This window comes from Drosophila innubila, assembly GCF_004354385.1.
Source record: "Drosophila innubila isolate TH190305 chromosome 3R unlocalized genomic scaffold, UK_Dinn_1.0 2_E_3R, whole genome shotgun sequence".
Taxonomy (NCBI): Eukaryota; Metazoa; Arthropoda; class Insecta; order Diptera; family Drosophilidae; genus Drosophila; species Drosophila innubila.
In genome coordinates, this window is record NW_022995380.1 from 1614417 (window position 1) to 1633046 (window position 18630).

The following is an 18630-nucleotide window of genomic DNA, read 5'->3' on the forward strand; positions in this document are numbered from 1 at the left end:
CTTAGATGTAATGATGGTGATCTATTCTATTTGAAAAATCTAGAAATGTTTGTTCTACGATTTTTTGAAAAAACCGCTATAAAACGCAAAATCCCTCAACAGTTTCCAAACCATAGAAGCTACATTTATGTTTTATATATCATTGGAAAGGTGTGTTTGTTTGGGCTTTTAGGCGTACCTTTAAACTCAGCTAACATTTTTCAGGTGAAATAAAGTTTTTTGGCTTCCATTTTGGCGATTTTTAAAATTTATGTATTAAACTGAATTTTGTTCGTCACAAAATTGGATATTAGAAATTTTGGGGCTTGAAATTGCTTTCGTCACTAGACTTTTACCTCGTGTAGATTTTTTTTTTTTGTGTACTATTACACTCACAGCTTTTAAAAGATATGTTTTTTTCTGAAGTTAAAGTTATCTGTTATTGCTATTGCAATACATACCCATAAATGTATGTTACGGGTACTTTTGTAGCCGAGCTCGCGACTATAGTCCTTCGCGCTTGTTTGTTCAAAAAGCAATTACACGACTGTTACTGTATGCACTACTTAAAAATTTTGATGTATTTCGAATGCCAGTAAGTTGGGTATACGTGTATGCATAAACTTTCTAGTTTCTAAAAGATCAGGAGCACTTTCATTAATATGAGTGCAAAAACAGGGTTCAGTGCACGCAATTTATGACTTCTGACTGCTCAAGCAAAAAGTGAAATTAGTAAATAAACGTTCCTTCTAGGTATTGAAGGTTTTGATGAATATGGAGCTACCATTAATTCTACGTGAAACATTGAGAAGACAAACAAACAAAAAATAGACACACTGCAGTGTGTGACACACTTCCAGTGCACTGGAAAGTAGAATAAATAAAGTTTTAGAATCTCAAAAATAAATTTAAAAAGCTCAAAAAAGAATTAAGAATGCACAGGTGAAAATGTTGCTAAAATCCAACCTATTGTTAGGTTCGAAAGAGAGTTTAAAGAGCTATTTCAAAGACAAATTAAGGAATACAAACTAACTAGTTTGTGAGAATTCAATTTATGTGTTCCCTCGCAGATTGTTGTGGAACGATATTGAATGTCTTAGTGAACTCTAAAGATTGTACTTTATTGCTTTCGAAAGGCCATTGTAGTAGAATTTTAGTCGCTGCACCTGAGCCTAAATCTTACAGAAATTAAATACTTATTTATATCTATCTGAATTTTAAAATTTTAGGTATGTTCAATATTTTGCCGATCTTTTTATTAGATTGTAATTTCATTAAAGTACTTTTGTACAATTTGAAATAAGTAAGTCGGGATCTCGACTATAGCCTTTTCGACTAAATGTTTTTTTAACATCACTTTATTAACTTAGCCTTGACATATATTTCATCCGAGTCATACACATATATAGGAATGAAGAAGTTATAGTTTCATTCTGACTTTAAAACCCTTTCGGACCACAACTCGAAAGAGTTTCCAAATTTTTCATATTTTTCTAATATTGCAATAGCCCAAAAACCAACATGGCTCGAATGCCTTTAGGTGAGTGGTTAATTTAATAAGCCCTGTGGGTATAAAAATTAAGAATTTCTCTATTGACAGGCCCTGGTCCCGGCGCTTATGCGTTGCCGCCAACTGTCGGCTATGAGCGTCACGATAACCGTAAACAACGCATGCCCCAATACTCCTTTGGGGCGCGCACCGCCATGTTCGGTCCAGATCCTGGACCAGGACCAGGGGCCTATCAGGTAGACAAGCTAACCCGTCATGGAACAAATGGTGCCGCTCAATATTCAATAGCCCCAATGACAAAAATAATTGGTAAGAATTGAGAATGCGATCATTTGAGCGACATATTATAAATATACTAAATTGTAGATAAAAGAGTTGGACCCGGACCTGGTGCTCACGATGTTCATATAAAACCGTTTTTTAAGGGCGTAAATGCGCCAGAGTATTCCATGGCCCCACGGAATGACTATAGTTTTAAGAAGTATGGACCCGGCCCAAGTGCTTACAAGTTTGAGATTAGTCCTATAAAACCTGCAGCACCAGCTTATAGCATGTGAGTATCAACTGTGGATTGAATACAATCATAGACTGATTATTTTTTCTATAATACTTTCAGGGGTATTCAAGGCAAGATGCTTAAGAAGGCCGATTCGCCTGGACCTGCTGCTTATGGTGCAGGCGATATAAATATCAAATTAAACCGTGCGCCTCAATACTCGATGAGGCCGATTTGTAATATGAGACGAGAAAACGTGGGTCCAGGTCCCAACTATTACGATTTGACGTACTACCGTCCTGGTAGATCTGGACGTGCTTATTCGTTCGGTGTTCGTCATTCTCCTTATGCCCCTCCCATGATTGTTAGATGTGATAATATGTAGTCATGCAATTTTAGAAAGATATTATGTAAATAAAATTTTCATTTTTAATATATGGATGTTTTTGAATGATAAAATTATTGGAGGAATCTCAATAATAAAAAGATGTCCTGACATTACCGTTATCGGAGAAAGACAAAGTTTCGTCAAGGTATTTTATGTGACCTGTTAGTTTATTAAATATATTTGGTTTGCAACTTTAAAAAAAGTGATAGGGCTTTTCTACTTTGGGACGGAAGCTTGCATTCTGTACGGATTCCACTTCAGACCGTTTGAAAAACAAATATTTCGAAGCCCCAAATCCACTCCTTTTTTTTTCGAATTTACTGTGCCATGACTCAAATGTCATGGGGAGCCTCTATGAACATGTGAGGGGGTTTCAGGTTTCATTTTACATTACAAAATCATTCGAAACACAACTCGAAAGAGTTTTAAAATTTGTAATACTTTTCTAATATTGCAGTAAAATAAAAAAAACATGGTGCGGACACCTTTAGGTTAGCGGTAAATTGGTCTTTTTAGGACTCTGGCTAATTTTATATTTGTCGACAGGCCCTGGTCCCGGCGCTTACGCGTTGCCGCCAACTGTTGGCTATGAGAAACACGATGCCCGTAAGCAGCGTATGCCTCAATATTCCTTTGGGGCCCGAACAAACACGCATGAATCGGACTCTGGACCAGGACCAGGTGCCTATATGGTGGACCGACTGACCCGCTATGGAAAGAGTGGCGGCTTAGAGTACACAATTGCCCCCTTGACTAAAATAGCAGGTAAGGAATTTGAAAAGAAAAGTCTTGCAGCAAATCCTTAATAGAATAAATTTCAGATAAAACAGTTGGTCCCGGACCTGGCGCTCACGATGTGCATGAGAAGCCATTCTTTAAAGGAGTTAATGCACCAGCCTACTCAATGGCAGCGCGGAATGATTTTAGTTTTAAGAATTATGGACCCGGCCCGAGTGCTTATAAATTTGACGTCAATCCCATAAGACCCGCCGCTCCAGCCTATAGCATGTGAGTACTTTTAAAAGTTGGTTTTTAATTAAATTAAAAAAATTCGTATTTTGTATATTAGGGGTATTCAAACCAAAACGAGTAGAAAACAGGGTTCACCTGGACCGGCGGCTTATGGTGTGGGCGATTTAAATATCAAATTGGTTCGTGCACCTGAGTACACGATGAGGCCCATCTGTAAGGTGCGTAGGGACACCTTGGGTCCCGGCCCAAATTACTACGACTTAATGTATTATCGTCCTGGAAAGACTGGAAATGCCTATTCATTTGGAGTGCGTCATTCGCCCTTTGCCCCGCCCATGATTGTGAAATGTGATAATATGTGATTTGCAATATTAGAAAACTATTTTGTAGTTAAAATCAATATCCATAGTTTGTCAGTAAATGTGCAACCTTATTCTTGACTTTTCTTTTGATGTAGTCAATAAATTTCAAAATTATTACAAGTCCGTAAAAAATGCTACAAGCTCGACCTAAAAGGAATGATTACTCGTAGATTTAAAACCAAGTCTACAAGCGCCGAAAATTTTTGATAAGCTTCGGATCGCGGATCTTTTTATAAAATCACTACGCTCGAGGCTTTGGTTCGAGCCACTGTTCAAATAAATTCAAGAAAATATTAGATTTGCTTATTTTGTATTCGGAATAAAGAAATGGATTTAATTATCACTTTAAATTGTATCTTTTTTAATTAAAGTCTCAAGTCTTATCCGGATATTTGTATAAAAATGTAAAACAAAATCGTTGATTTCTGAAAAAATGTAGCTAATAATTTTATTGATGGCACTTTAACAACATGATTAAATTAAATACTTTATTAAACCGAAACGAAACATAACACATGAAGTTGTTACCTATCGATTTTTTCAATTTAAATAATTTCGGCTTTTCAGTTTCCGTATAATACAAAAATTTTGGTTTAAGGCTTTAATCCTTGAATACAAAACTATTTTTAGTTAATAGATTAATGAGAATATATAAAATAGATATTTGATAGCCGGACATTTAGATTTAACAAGTTATTTTAGTTTAAGCATGCCTTGAGCAATAGTTCATTTGCTATCAATAAATTATTCATTATAATTTTATTTTACAAAGTATACACTGTGTGAAAAATTTTTGTGAATGCAACAAAATAAAGCGAAATTTTAGAAAAGTCTCATTGAATATATTAACATTATTTGCACAAGTGCACGTGTTTAAAACAAAAAGAGTAAGTACATTGTCATCGGCAGTTCATATATAAATTGTTCACTTCACAGTTCAAAACCATTAAAGTACATATTTAAGCCTTTTGGATCAGTATGAGCTGCTGCAGAATCGCGTCAGTAGGCATATTGTTCATGATGTTGATTAGCGTAGTGTTTCTAGTTTTCATAATACTGGAGTCACGGGCAGAGAAATAGGTAATCATTTTAATAACGTCATAATAAGAGATGACTAAGTTCTATTTATGATTTCAGCGCCCTACCAGATTGAAGAAAATTAAATTTGTACGTATTTGATTTTTATAATGGCAATCTAAGTAATTGTTTCGACAAAGAAAAATACGAAAGCAATAATGTTTTGAATAAAAAATCGCATCTTTTGATTTTTTATATTTCACGTATTTATTATAGCAGCTTATTGTTAGCGAGATAAATTTTTCAACTTAAAAAATCAGATTTGTGAATTTATTCTTTGTCAAAAGAATTTTTAACTACCCGCATACTGTGGACTCTGTTATCATTATAAATTGCATAAATTGCAATCAAATTGCAAATTTGGTTGCACACAAGAAAATTCACCTATTTTTTGAATTTTTCTTAATATTGAATATTATTTGCAAAGTTATTGCCTTTAGAAGTTTAATTAATTAAAATTTGAATTTGCGGTTGCCAAATCTGTTAATAACAGTTAGCAAAATGTTAAACATATGTCTCTGTAAATAAATTTACAGTGGGCCCAACTTAACTAGTTTTTGGATGTTGTTTATGTAGTTTTTAGAATTAGTTGGCAAAATTGTAATAAATTGCAAGTTATCAGTATAGCTTATTAAATGTATTCCTAGAGCAGTATAAAGTAAATGTGTAATTTTATTGAATGTGTTAAGCCCCAGCAAACCTCACCAGTTGTTGTAAATACATTTAACTGTTTGGAGTAAGTAACAGCAACATACAATTTACATAGGCACATCAATGTGTTAGCGACAAGCGGCACATGCTAAATAAATTAATGTAATTGCAGCTTGGAAAAAGAATTGTAAGGATAGCATGTTAGGGTCAAACACAGCACATAGAGCACACAAACTAACCAATTAATTCGATAATTGTTATTTTCTTCCACTTAGTTCACAATTGGTAATATGCTGAGTCAAGTCGCGGGTGCTGCCAAGAACGGCGGCACCCCTTTGGAGGCTGCGGCCACTCCACCCACTCCACCACCAGTAACATCAACTGCAACAGCAACAACAACTGAATCGCAGTCCGCTGCAGCAGCAATATCACCAACTTTGCCAGCATCAGCTGAATCGCGACCAAGTGCACATAGCAATCGTAAGCCAGGCGGAACAGGCGGGACAACGTCCTCCAAGAGCTCTGCCAATCGAGAGTTTCAGTTCTTTTTCGAGGATGAAGTGTTTCACATTGATCGCAAGGGGCGCGTTTGTTTTGGCATTGTGACGGGAACAGCTGAATCATATTCGTCGGATGATGAGGAGGAGGAGGTAAATGACGTGCTCGGCAAGGGAGAGGTCCGTGTAGCCTTTTATCCCGAAGGCAAGGAAACTGTGCGAGCCGAAAAATCGGTAAGCGGATTGAGGTTATGCAATTGTCACTGCCTAGCTCCACATACATATATACATGTACATATATACAATATACAAGTGCATTTGTATATGTACACAATTATGTAAATATGCGTGTATGCAAATATTACAGTAAAAAACTGTTATTTTTGTTTTGACAACTGTTTTGTCTTTTCGGCTGCTTTGCACTGACACGTGTTGTTTGCTTTCTTCTTCTGTCTTTGGTTTAAATCCGAATCCGCATTTCAGATTGGCCTCGCCGACCGCACCCTAATGCCTGGTGACGTCGTCCGACGCCGTCTGCCTGGAGAGAAACATATGTCCGGCCAGGCGGGCTATGTACGCGATGTCAATGTGCGTGCCGACGTCAAGGTGTTGGGCACCAAATACATCATCAGGAATGTACCATCGGAGCGTCTGCGTCCAATTTCCGAATGGTCGCGCGATGTACCCGTATGCCTGGGAAATTGGATCGGCTACACCGTCAGCGTGGATGAGTCTGTCGTTCTGAGGTGAGTAAGCAACCACAAAACTGTGTCACGACTTGTACTTGACATGTGTTCCAACTTTTTTTTATAGATCCAGCTATGGCGCTCTTTTAGAAATCACATCGAACGATTTTCACAAGTTTAAGGACGCTTTTGGGTCATGTGATCGTGAAGTGTTCAGTCCCAGTGTCTATTACCCCAATAATGTGGTTATTGGACGTCTGCCGCCTTTGGATCGCGTTACCAATTTAACACCCGATTTACCATTGCCTACAAATAACAAGCGACGATCTCTGGTTAGTATATTAGCTTCAAATTACTAAGGGTCAATCAGTTGTTTCAACTACTAACTATATCGATATTCTGTATTCTTTTAGTACACTGTGGAGTCTGTAAAAACAACAGCTATCAATGTAGCCTGGACTTTCAAGGCAACACCGCAATGTGAGAACGGCACTGACTTGGATCCATTGAAGCAACCTAAAAGCTGTATTTTCGGCGCTGACTTGGAAAAAGTGAAGCGTCTAAACATCTACGAATCCTATCTGCTGCAAATACACGATCGATTCTACCTCAAATATTCGCAATGTGATAAACTAGTAAAATGTAATGTCTGGGAACAGGAACAAGGTATGTTTAGACTCTAAACTTTAGAGACATGGTAGAGCCATAAAAAATATATAATCTTGATCAAGACACCGATGTGTTCCGATTCATCTGTCGGAATCGCCTAGATCGGATCAATATTATATAGTCCGTCAGCGTGCAAAAATAACCTTTCTATCTGGTTTTAAAAAATAATTGTATTATATTTTCGACTCGTTACATAGCCAAGTTGTTCCAGTCCATCTACCAGCGCCAAAAGGCCGAGGAGAACAGGCAATGCGAGCAGAATGATCAATTGAAACCTGATTCTGCTGGGGGGACTCATGATGTTATACCTTCTCCATCGGCTGCATCCAGTTCTCGCTCGGCTCACATGAACAAGTCACGTCGACTGAGTGTTAAGCCCAGCAGTCAACGACTAAATCGATCGCTGGTCGAAAATGAGACGAGTAATGTGTCGCTTAAACTGGGTACATCAACGAACACAGCTGGAAAGAAGGCACGGACTAATAATGATGAAGTCTGGGAAACTATTGAAGACGATGTCGATGATGAGCTGCCGCAGGAATCGCTGGATGTCTCTGTGACAACTGATACAGAACTCACTTCTACAGAACTCACTGCTTCGCAAGCCCGTGTACTAACACGTAATTTTAAGCGCCGACCTAGCAAAAAGAAATCACGACCTAGCAAAAAAATAACGTTGCATAGAAAAGAATCGGACCCCAAAGATGGCGATGAGATTGTAGTCGAAACTTTGGTTGTGTATAGCTCGCTGACGGTAGTCTGGCAGGATGGAACTGTGGAGACCGGCATTCCGTCTACCGAACTCTATCCCATACACCATTTGGACAATCATGAGTTCTTTCCGGGCGACTTTGTTAGCAAGGCCAATGATTACAGCCCCTCCCAAATTGATTACGGAGTCATACAGTCTGTGGATCACGATGAGCGCATTGCTAAGGTCAAATGGTTTAATATATATGGCAGTCTTACTAATCCCGTGTAAGTATCTTGTAGCTTTCGATAACCGATTCAATTATTTAATGCGCTCTGTTTTTAGTCCTTCTTGCAAGGAGGTGGAAGAGCTGAGCGTATACGATTTAAAAGATCATGCGGACTATCAGTACAGGCCGGGAACTATGGTCATACGAGTGTCGAATTTTACGGGCGATGATCTCAATTCTACTGCTGGCCAAGTAATTGATAACTTCCCCGATGGACGTGTGCGTGTTTGGTGGGCCAAGGGACACATAACCATGTGCTATCCGCAGGATCTTTTTGAGATTCATCAAAGTGATACGCAGGATGCTTACGAGTCGGATGATTCTGATAATTCCTGGGAGACACAGTCGGAGAATAGTGAATCAAATAATGTTAGTAACAGCATTTTATCGCTAAAAGCGGAGGAGCACATTATTTCGGGAATTGATCGTGCCAAAGAGGCTATTCATCGACTAGAAAAAATCTTTCAAGTGCTGCCAGAAAAACGCAAACCCGATGTTCTCAATGATCTAATGGCCGTATACAAGAACTGCCGATATCTGGACCGTTATCTCAAAACTGATTTCTTCCACGAAGATTACTTTACCGGAATCCTATTGCACAAGGAAAAACGTGAATGCGAAACTTCTGTTTCGCTATCTGCACCCGATGCTGTTTCCACTACTGTCTCGGTGCCCACACAGATCGACGAGTGCACCATTAATGTTAATCCAACCGTGCAGTTGGAACTGCCATCGTCTGGACAAGCAACTTCAACATCGACGCCTAATAAACGTAAATCCTCTACTCAAATCGAAGAGGTTCAGTGCAAAAAGAATAGTAGCAGTGAGAGGATCAATGTTGAGGATTCCACAGAGCAGGCCGTGCTTCTGAGCAACGTCGATTTGTCCGAAAGCGAAACACAACTGAGTTACAACGATGTAATTGCCAAGTTTCGCGCCGAGTACGAGGATATGATCAAAACGGCTCGCGCCAACATTATAAAAGCCTTTGAAAAGTGCAAATGCGAAAAGGTAAAAGTAAAAGTAAACAAAATTGTTTTTTGCTAAGAAATTAAAATAATTAGCCTTTTCTTACAGAACGACTCTGGTGTTTATTCTCGAGGCGAGAACAGCTCAAGCGATATAACCTCTGCCGATTGCAAGGACTGTGCCGAGGATAATGATAATCAGAATTTAATGTCGTCTTCCAACACTAGCATTGAGTTGGTTGCCACTTATGATGCCGACGTCTGCGAGGTATTCTGTTTTCTAATCAAGGAGCAGATGGTCAAGTGCCGAGAGGCAATTGTGGCGAAATTCGGTATTAATAAAGACAAAGACATTGATGAACAGCAGATCACCGATGTGGATGAAGCTGAGGAGGACTCGGGGGATTTGGAGCATGATTCACAACCATCAAATAAAAATGAAGAGGATCATGTTATGGAGCAGCCATTAAATTTAAATGCACTTTCTGAATCGTTGCCGCCGCTGGAATGTCCAACAGCTTGCTCATCTCCCTCAACAAAGCTGGTCATCACGACGACCAGCAATCATTGTTTCGAGGTGGTGTCAAATGCGCCAACCAGTCATCACTTCCTAGGAAATCTCATACATCCCAGTAATAAGGCGCAGTATCAGCGAGCGGTTCACCGTGAATATGCTATGCTACAGGCATCGCTTCCTCCAGGTGTCTTTGTGCGTGCCTATGAGGATCGCATGGATCTAATATCCGTTATGATGGTTGGTCCCAAGCGAACGCCTTACGAAAACGCTCTCTTTTTCTTCGATTTTCAAATGGGAAGCGACTATCCAAAGAGTCCGCCCACCTGTCATTACATTAGCTACTGCACTGAGCGACTAAATCCGAATCTGTACGAGGAAGGCAAGGTTTGCGTCTCATTGCTGGGAACCTGGTCAGGACGCGATACTGAAGTGTGGACGCCTCAAAGCACAATGCTCCAAGTGTTGGTCTCTATACAGGGACTCATACTGGTCGATGAGCCCTACTATAATGAGGCCGGCTACGAGAAGCAGCGTGGTAGGTTATTACACGTCAGTTGTTATTAGCTTATATAAATTGAATCCGCACATACACACAGGTACTCAGCTGGGCAACGAGAACTCGCGAGTTTATAATGAAATGGCTATTATTAAAATTGCACATTCCACGGTCAAGCAACTGCAAAAGCCGCCACTCATATTTCGAAAAGAATTAATTGAGCACTACAAAAAGTTTGGGATTGAGTTACATGGACGTATGCAGACCTGGTCCGATTACTCAGCCGAAGCACAGCGATTAAAGATAACCTGCATTAAGGGTCAGTAATGCATATTTAAATATACTTGAGATATTTGCTTAACTTTGATTATCGTCTCTTGCAGATATGCCTTCAGATTATAAAACACCCTACGAAATGCCAGAATTTCCACTACTGCCCTGTAGTCGGGGCTTCTGCATTGCAGTCAAAGGTGTATTGGAGACTTTGCAGAACGAGTTAACTGCACTGCATAGAAAGCAGGATATAGAGCCAGCTGTTGCCGTTGCTGTGGTTGCCACAGCGCCGCGTGTTGCACTCGAGGATGTATGATTGCTGTGAATATTAGCTTTGCCTTCGTTGTGGTGCCTATTATAAAACACACAAGACTATCGCCGCCTACACTCGAAACGGAGCCTCAAGCAGGTCCAATTTCATATATATTTAAGTACTCTCAGCTCGAATAGTCTCTACTGAACTAACTTAAACAGTCAGTCAAACCATCCTTAAAATCGAAAATGAGATGAACATTTTCCTAAATTATTCGCTTATTCTTTGTAGCAACTGTTTATTTATTATATTTATATTATTAATAGCTAAGTTCATGCGTATAAAAAAATGTTGCCTTTCAAATGTTTAATATGTATATTATAAATTATTGCCAGAATTTATTCGTATCTGTAAATAATCACCTTTACGCCAAATTTATGTATGTATATTGTTTATATTGGCGTGAGATTATCAAAAGATTTGTCAAATTTTTTCTTGCCCACATAAACCTATTTGTATTGTAATTTAGTTTTTTAATTACCGCTAGCATGATTACGCTTAGCCATATTGTGAGCCCCTTCATTCCACTCTCACTTTTCTTCTGCTAAACTAGCGAATACAAGATATGTGAACAATAAATTCTCAATTTTATTTATCAAATTATTAATCAGATTATGCCTCCAATTTATTAATTACCCAATCAACAAAGTTTCCAACCCGCGTGTAAACACCTGGCCAACCTTGCAGGCCGCACGGTACGGGTCCGTATGAAGTGACACCGGCCACAAAGAAGACTTCGTGCTGGCCCACATTAGTGGGAACCATTAGTGGGCCACCGGAATCACCTTGACAAGTGTCAATCTGGTTCTTACCGCCAGCACATAATTGCGAACCATTAAGATGCATTTGGTAAACGCGATATTTGTCCTGGCATTTTTTATGGTTCCACACTTCCACGGTGATCTTTAGCTTTGTAGTGCTAGGATTACCATCCTCTGTAACACCCCAACCGGCCACATCCATGGCATAGTCTTCAAAATTGTTGTTGCGAACGGCGTCGCCAACTGGCAAACAAATTGGCTTTACGTATTCCGTGAAACTGACCAACTCCTTGAGCCGGAGCAGCGCAATGTCGTGCATCTGATCGATGGAGTTGGCCACGTACAATTCATGCACTATCCGCTTTTCAACCTCAATATCTATGTGCATGGGGGCACAGGTTTGCTTCTTGCTCAGTTCGGTAACACAATCTGGAGCTGTGCTCGTGTCCCACTCTCCCAGACGAACACTGTGCAACTCCCATCCGGATTTTTCCAATTTGCTGCTGGCCAAGCAATGGCCAGCGGTCAGGACATATCGGGAGTTGATCAATGCTCCACCGCAATTGAATCCGAAATCATTGCTGGCTGTTAAATTAATAGAAGGATCAGTTACATAAGTGATTCTATCGAAGCAGGAAATTAGTTAAATACGGGGAATAATAACGAAACCGTTTTAAATGAAAAAATACAAAAAAAGAAGAAGAAAAAACAAAGAATAAAATTTTAGGAATCCAAAATAAGGAAGCAAAAATAGGAATCATAAATTAGGATTTTCAACTAAGAAAAATATTTAGAGTAAAAAAATAAACTCATATTTCTTATTTTTTTTTAAGTAACGGGTATAATTAGGAAAAACCAAAATTAGGAAAACAAAAGTTAGGATAGACAAAAATTAGGAAAAATAATTCGTTCGGCGAGGGCAATCATATTTATTATTCTAATTTTGGATTCCTAATTTTGTTTTCCCAATTTTTTCTTCCGTATTTTCATATTCTGAGTAATCTTGTTCGACATTCGTTTAGGCAATCGCTGAAACTTACGTTTCTTATACTTTAGCAGTGCCATCCAGGGAAATTCAAAGAGCTGCGTCTTTGTGCCTCCGATAATGCGATTGGCGAACATTATACCACATTTTCCAATGCTGGGCAAAACATTGCCCGGTTCGGGGTCGTCCTCACTCCGATTTTCAACAACAGCGCCGGTTGCCTTGTCCGTGCCTGGAGAGACACGTTTGCCATCAGGGCAGCAGACTAGAATACGCTGCACCAGACCGCTCTGACGTGTGTTGTCCAGGCCGCACTGACTGTCGGAGAGCAGTTGTCGCTGTTCGGGCGTTGTCTTTGTAATATTGAGAATCTCGTCGAGAAATGGACAGTCCCTTATGTGAATGCACAGGCCTCGCTCCTTGTTAACCTTTGTCTCGCAATTGCCATAGCTAAATTGCGCAGCGGCTGACGGAGGTGCATGATAAGAAGCAATGAGATTGAGAACCAATCAATATCAATTAATAAGTTTCATAATTACTGCAACCGGTTGTACCGGTTACAGGGCTGAGGGAGACTTATAAGAAGATTCTGGTCGTGGACACAGCTTACCAGCAATGCCAATAGCTCCCATTGAGGCAATCCATAACAGCTGCAGCATCAGTACCGCCATCATAGCAGCAGATAGAATGTCTGAGAGATTGCGTGATTTGATCGCCGTGAGCTTCACGTTGAGACTAAACTCGCTCACCCAGATTGAATACGAATTGAAGCTTTATTAATCGCATACAGCGGGACGCTTAGCGTTATCGCCACCAATAAATCGACCGATGTCAGAGGTGAATAATTCCTACATGTACTTGTAAGTACATTGCACTGCCTAAAGACCCGGCCCCAAAGATCACAACTCTCCAAATCTATTTCCATTCTGTGCTTTACTCGGAACCAGTTGTAATTGCAAACAAATCAAATGATTATAACAAATGCCACCACGATCAATATTAATATTGTGATTTGGCATTGTTTAACCGGTTTTTTATGATTATACGAGTGTGTGTATATGTGTCTATAACGTTATAAAGTGCACAGATATAAAAGTAGAACTAAATCTTGTTGCTGTTGTTGGCATAGTTGTAGACCTGCTGGAAACCTTCACCATCATCGCCCTCGCCATCGTCCGAATCATCCGAATCGAATGTGTTATCGGGTATATCATACAAGCGAATAATTGGCTTGTTGGGATCCTTCATGATCAGGTATTTGCCATCCTTTTGCTTCATCACCAGGTCAATGATGCAACGTAGAATGCCCCAAGCGTTGTCCATGCTCAGATTGATCTGTGTGGCGAACTCGTGTGGCTTAAACTGCTGAGTGCCCAAAATGACATGACGAGAATGATCGCGGGGATTAATACGTGACACATAGCCCAATTTCAACTGATCGGATCCTGCCAGCACAGCTTGCACCGTCCACTTGGCCAGCTTGCACGCATTGTTTCTCAACTCGTTGGCCAACACAGCGCCACGTTGGGTGTCCAGCTTTTGGCGCCATTCGACACCATTGGCCAGCTTAGAGTCCCATTCGTTCAGTGCCTTGATGGACATGAACTGGGGCTCTCCGCTGGGCGTTTGAAGCACACCGTCATGCTCGCACCTCGCCACCAAAACCTGCAGTATGCAATTAAATTGGTTAAATGCAACGCAGAGATATTGAATTCAGATAATGCTTACAATATCGCTGCCCAACTCCCATTTCTTGTAGCGATAACCAACGCTAGCCACCTGTATATCCTCGTCCTCGCTGATAAAGGGATTGGTTTCCTCAAACTTATATTTGGCTTCCTGGTCGCCGGTCTTGAGCACTTGCTGGCTGAAGTTATGATTTATGAAGGTAGCTTCAATAGCCAGATTGCGCGGTGAGTTGCACGAGCTGTCATCATCAGTAGGTGGCTCCACGCTGGTCTCATTCACCGTCAACAGATCGAATTCCGTATGGTCGCGCTTGTCCATGAAGATCTTATCGCCTGCAAGATGAATCCGTATAAATGTTGCAATCTAAATACTTGTTGTTTTTACGAGAAATCTCTTACCAACTTTCTCGATAACAATATCCCAGGAGTAGTTGGAACGTGTCGAGCACATAATAGTAGCCAAAATCGCATCGGTCGCAAAGACGTTGCCAACCGTCTTGGACAGACGACGAATGACGGGATCGTCAGTGGTGGTTACCGTGTGCACAATGCGATCAATCTTCTGAAGCGGCTTCTCGTTCTTCACGTTAATGCGATCGTACGTCTTGTCGTAGTACTCGAGCGTGCCGCAAGTGGTAATATCTTCGCCCTCCTTGATGTTCGGCAGCGAAAGCTTGATAAGACGAGGAAAGTCCATCTCTTCAATGGACGCCCAGTCAGCACGCACGGCAACCGACGACTCACGCATTTTCGGTGGAGGACCACGGTTGCCAAATCGTTTGCCCACTCCGCGTCTCGGATCACGGGCCTTGACATTCTTGCTGCTTAAAGTGGTCATACCATGACCGTGCGTATTAAGACCGCCGCGTGCATTGCGACCGCGTCCCGAACGCGAGTTTCGCATGTTGCGGAAGCGTCCGCGTTGATGCGGTGGCTTCTGGACGCGTGCCGTGTCCACCAGATGGAACGTCGTCTCGTCCTCCTCATGGTAGTAAGCATATTGATTTCCAGTACCAAACGTAGAAGCATACTTGTCTGCAAAATATAATACAATTATTTAGTGTCCATTTGACTGCCACGACATCCACAAACAAAATGCACACACACACAACATAACCTCACTTTGTGCATACTTGTGACTGTATGTTAATTTGGTTACAAACTTACTTTGATACTTCTTGTCATTGTTGGAGGTGCTTGTCCAGTCACAGATCTTGCCTAGGCGATCGTTCTTGCTGAACGGCTGATACGGCACATCCTTAAACGTGTCCGGCAACTCGCATGGCCCCCAACCCTTTTCATTGAACTGTACGGTCGGTTTCTCGAAGGTCGGAAACTGGACCGCGGTATTAATAGTCTCGCTCATCTCACACTTGTAACTGGTTGATCTCTATTTAATTAATAATTGCAGTTACAAATGCCAAAATATTATTATGTGCCAGCTATGAAAAAAAAAACTATGTGACGAGCTCGCGAATATGTGCGAAGAGAGATGTATCGAATAGTTCGAATTAAGTTCTATTGAACTAATCCCTAAAGTGAATGAACGAACTAAATTGTAGGTCATTTAGTTCAGTGACTAGTATTCTAAAATAGTTCGTTCAGCGAACGAAAAGTGCCTTTCTTTTTCGGCGAGGCGTCCTTAAGCCGATTGTTGCCCGTCCATTAAAAATTTCGTATCTGGTTTAATATTTTTTTACTATTCTGAATATTCGTACCTGAATTCTTAATTTATGTACCTTTTTTCAAATTTTTATTAGCTGGAACTATTAAAATTTTTGCAGAGTTTTTGTTTGAATTTTCTCTATTATTTCTATGTATATTTTTTAAATTAAATTTTCTAACTTCTCTTCCCGAGAGCTCGTCAGCTTCAAACCTTCAATTAAATGGTTACCTTAATTTTGATTAATTTAAAATTTTCGTCAAAACCATCGATAACAAAGACTAGTTCGCTCATCAAAATTGAGCTTCGGAAATCAATCAATTGAGCTACGATGACATACATACGAAAATTTTTTTAAAGGAACGATAGAATCGATATATAAAAGCAACGTTGTGTGCTTATCATTTTTATCGTTTAATCGAATTAATGTAAATAAAAACAAACAATTCAAACATCCTGCAACTCGATGTTTGAAATTAATGATGACTACGACCACAAAGAATCATTGGAATATATTTTGGAAAATGTGCTCATGACTGACGACGGCAGCCCAGAGTTCAAAAGTCTAGAAGATGACTACAATTCGCAACTGACATTATTTTGCAGTTGTAGTGCTCAGAAAAATAGTCGTATTTGCAATGACAGCGCTCACTGTTGCCATGGAGTTGGATACTTATTTAATACTGAAGAAGCTGAATTGGTTTTAGTTAAAAATACAAATAAAAGATTACCTGCCTTAATAGAGTGCAATGATCTTTGTGAATGCAAATTGAGCCAGTGTAATAATCGTCTGGTGCAATTCGGGCCGCGCAAGAAATTGGAAATATTTTATTCACCATTATTTAAATCAATGGGTTTACGCACAACGGTTAACATTCCATGTGGTGCTTTTATCTGTGAATATGCTGGGGAACTTTTAACTCTATCTGAGGCTAAGCGGCGTCTCAAACTCATTGACAAACGTGGCCAAATGAACTACGTATTATGTCTACATGAATATGCAAGGTTAGAGCACAACACAGACTACCAACCTTCGCAGATAACTATTGTAGACCCATCTCAACGTGGAAATATCGGACGTTATCTAAATCACAGTTGTCAGCCAAATTGTGAGATCTTAGCCGTGAGAATAAATAGCCCGATACCAAAAATAGGTAAATAACTAATTATGCATTGTTGTTTTTTACTTTACTGATAAACTTTGTTTCAGGGATATTTGCCAAACAGAATATCTCTGTCAATGAGGAATTATGCTTTCATTATGGAGGAGAAGAATTTGAGAATGGCTCGCCTGACGGGAAACCTTGTCTTTGTGGTGCGCCAAATTGTACCAGTGTCTTACCAAATACTATAATATAAAAGATATGTTAACATTTGATCAAAGTTTATTTTGCACTTCATTCTTCAATGGTGGTAATTTTTGTAGTATCCATTCCTCCAAGTCTAGAAGTGATTTATTCTTGAGTTCATGCAACGTGTTCTTCAATGGTGTAAATGTGCCTGATACGCCCAATTTTTTCAATGATTCCCAAGTCTCTCTTCCCCATTCCATAGGAACTAATGTATCCCGCTCTCCATGAAACATGTGAAGCTCAGGAAGCGTGTCAATAGGTTCTTTTCGATTTGTCAGCGATTCATAGACCACCGATTGCCGATTAAGGAATGAAGAGTGCGCAAAAACACCGGCTAAGTCAGTATTCAAGTGGTAACCAGTGTGTAGGGCTAACGCGCCTCCCATTGAAAAGCCGCCAACAATTATGCGATTCAGCGGTATACCGTTGTCTACTTCAGTCTGAATAAGCTGCTGCACTATATTGTAGCACTCGGACATACTCTTTCTGCTTTCTTGCGCCGCAATGTTTACAGATCTTCGGTCAAACCACACTGTAGACGGTTGTCCATTTAAAGGTGTATACTTCTGTGTTGGAGCAGTTGGATAGACAATTCGTATATGCCCAAAGTCCAATTCACGACCAAGTAAGAAACGGACCCATTCCAGCAGATTTGGTCCTGTATCACCGGAGCCATGGAAGAATATAACAGATGCACTATATTTTCGTACAGTTGATGACGCCATTAATAGATTTTTACAATTTTTTAGATGAAATTCAACAAAATTATGGAATTCAACAAAAATTGAACTTTCAGCCACTGTTGCCAACTTAGCTATTTTATAGCTAGATCTGTCTATTTTCATAATTCGTTTGCTAGAAAAATTTCAAAATTGCTAGCTGGAAATCTTGCATATTTTTAATATATATTCAGCTATTAATATTTTTGGTAAAACTGTGCAAAACTGTCCCCAATAACAAACTTATATACTTTCCAGACAGAAACAGTTATTGTTCCCCCGAAAAACTTACCAGTACTGATGTGGAAGACTGCCACCATGTTCAAGGGCTGCCACCCTGCAAGGTTTCCCGATCTGGCAGCTTGTTCTATTTAAATCAAATTGAAAATTTGGTTGCACCCAAAAAAATTCACGTAAATTGGAATTTTTCTTAATTTTTAAGCTAGAACTTTTTAAATTTTTGCAGAAGTTTGTTAGAATTTTTTGACATTTTTTTTTTAATTAAATTTTTAACTTCTTTCCCCTGTGGGTGACGAACTTCAAACCTTCACAAAAATGTTCTCCATAAATTTATCTGGTTTCGAATTTTAAATTTTTATCAAACTATTATTTATTTTAAAGTTATTGC

General features: G+C 39.7%; 7 protein-coding genes and 1 long non-coding RNA gene across 8 annotated transcripts; 5 read left to right on the forward strand and 3 right to left on the reverse strand.

Annotated features, from left to right (window-relative positions):
* The first annotated feature begins 1438 nt into the window (after window positions 1-1438).
* On the forward strand, window positions 1439-2418 carry LOC117790355 (outer dense fiber protein 3B-like). Its single transcript, XM_034629785.1, has 4 exons — window positions 1439-1519; window positions 1580-1798; window positions 1856-2042; window positions 2106-2418. Exons 1-4 carry the CDS (start codon window positions 1501-1503, stop codon window positions 2368-2370), a joined length of 690 nt encoding a protein of 229 aa, XP_034485676.1. The 5' UTR covers window positions 1439-1500; the 3' UTR covers window positions 2371-2418.
* A 385-nt stretch (window positions 2419-2803) lies between these two features.
* LOC117790354 (outer dense fiber protein 3B-like) lies at window positions 2804-3778 on the forward strand. The gene is made up of 4 exons (XM_034629784.1): window positions 2804-2864; window positions 2920-3138; window positions 3195-3381; window positions 3443-3778. Exons 1-4 carry the CDS (start codon window positions 2846-2848, stop codon window positions 3705-3707), a joined length of 690 nt encoding a protein of 229 aa, XP_034485675.1. The 5' UTR covers window positions 2804-2845; the 3' UTR covers window positions 3708-3778.
* An 880-nt stretch (window positions 3779-4658) lies between these two features.
* LOC117791638 lies at window positions 4659-4981 on the forward strand. Its single transcript, XR_004618083.1, has 2 exons — window positions 4659-4787; window positions 4845-4981. It is a non-coding gene; the product is annotated as an uncharacterized LOC117791638 (long non-coding RNA).
* A 344-nt stretch (window positions 4982-5325) lies between these two features.
* LOC117792268 ((E3-independent) E2 ubiquitin-conjugating enzyme UBE2O) lies at window positions 5326-11434 on the forward strand. The gene is made up of 10 exons (XM_034632329.1): window positions 5326-5520; window positions 5711-6166; window positions 6416-6678; window positions 6746-6950; window positions 7032-7284; window positions 7485-8265; window positions 8324-9278; window positions 9345-10287; window positions 10349-10567; window positions 10632-11434. The coding sequence occupies exons 2-10, from the start codon at window positions 5726-5728 to the stop codon at window positions 10835-10837; spliced, it is 4266 nt and encodes a 1421-aa protein (XP_034488220.1). The 5' UTR covers window positions 5326-5520; window positions 5711-5725; the 3' UTR covers window positions 10838-11434.
* Window positions 11426-13322, reverse strand: LOC117792270 (spaetzle-processing enzyme-like). The gene is made up of 3 exons (XM_034632331.1): window positions 13191-13322; window positions 12636-13046; window positions 11426-12180 (listed from the first exon to the last, which is right to left on the reverse strand). Exons 1-3 carry the CDS (start codon window positions 13252-13254, stop codon window positions 11447-11449), a joined length of 1209 nt encoding a protein of 402 aa, XP_034488222.1. The 5' UTR covers window positions 13255-13322; the 3' UTR covers window positions 11426-11446.
* Window positions 13323-13494: 172 nt separating this feature from the next.
* Window positions 13495-15764, reverse strand: LOC117792269 (eukaryotic translation initiation factor 3 subunit D-1). The gene is made up of 4 exons (XM_034632330.1): window positions 15436-15764; window positions 14668-15303; window positions 14309-14601; window positions 13495-14245 (listed from the first exon to the last, which is right to left on the reverse strand). Exons 1-4 carry the CDS (start codon window positions 15632-15634, stop codon window positions 13682-13684), a joined length of 1692 nt encoding a protein of 563 aa, XP_034488221.1. The 5' UTR covers window positions 15635-15764; the 3' UTR covers window positions 13495-13681.
* A 591-nt stretch (window positions 15765-16355) lies between these two features.
* On the forward strand, window positions 16356-17316 carry LOC117791960 (probable histone-lysine N-methyltransferase set-23). The gene is made up of 2 exons (XM_034631902.1): window positions 16356-17085; window positions 17142-17316. Exons 1-2 carry the CDS (start codon window positions 16398-16400, stop codon window positions 17288-17290), a joined length of 837 nt encoding a protein of 278 aa, XP_034487793.1. The 5' UTR covers window positions 16356-16397; the 3' UTR covers window positions 17291-17316.
* LOC117791961 (lysophospholipase-like protein 1) lies at window positions 17295-18084 on the reverse strand. The gene has a single exon (XM_034631903.1). The coding sequence runs from the start codon at window positions 18006-18008 to the stop codon at window positions 17310-17312; it is 699 nt and encodes a 232-aa protein (XP_034487794.1). The 5' UTR covers window positions 18009-18084; the 3' UTR covers window positions 17295-17309.
* Window positions 18085-18630: the final 546 nt, after the last annotated feature.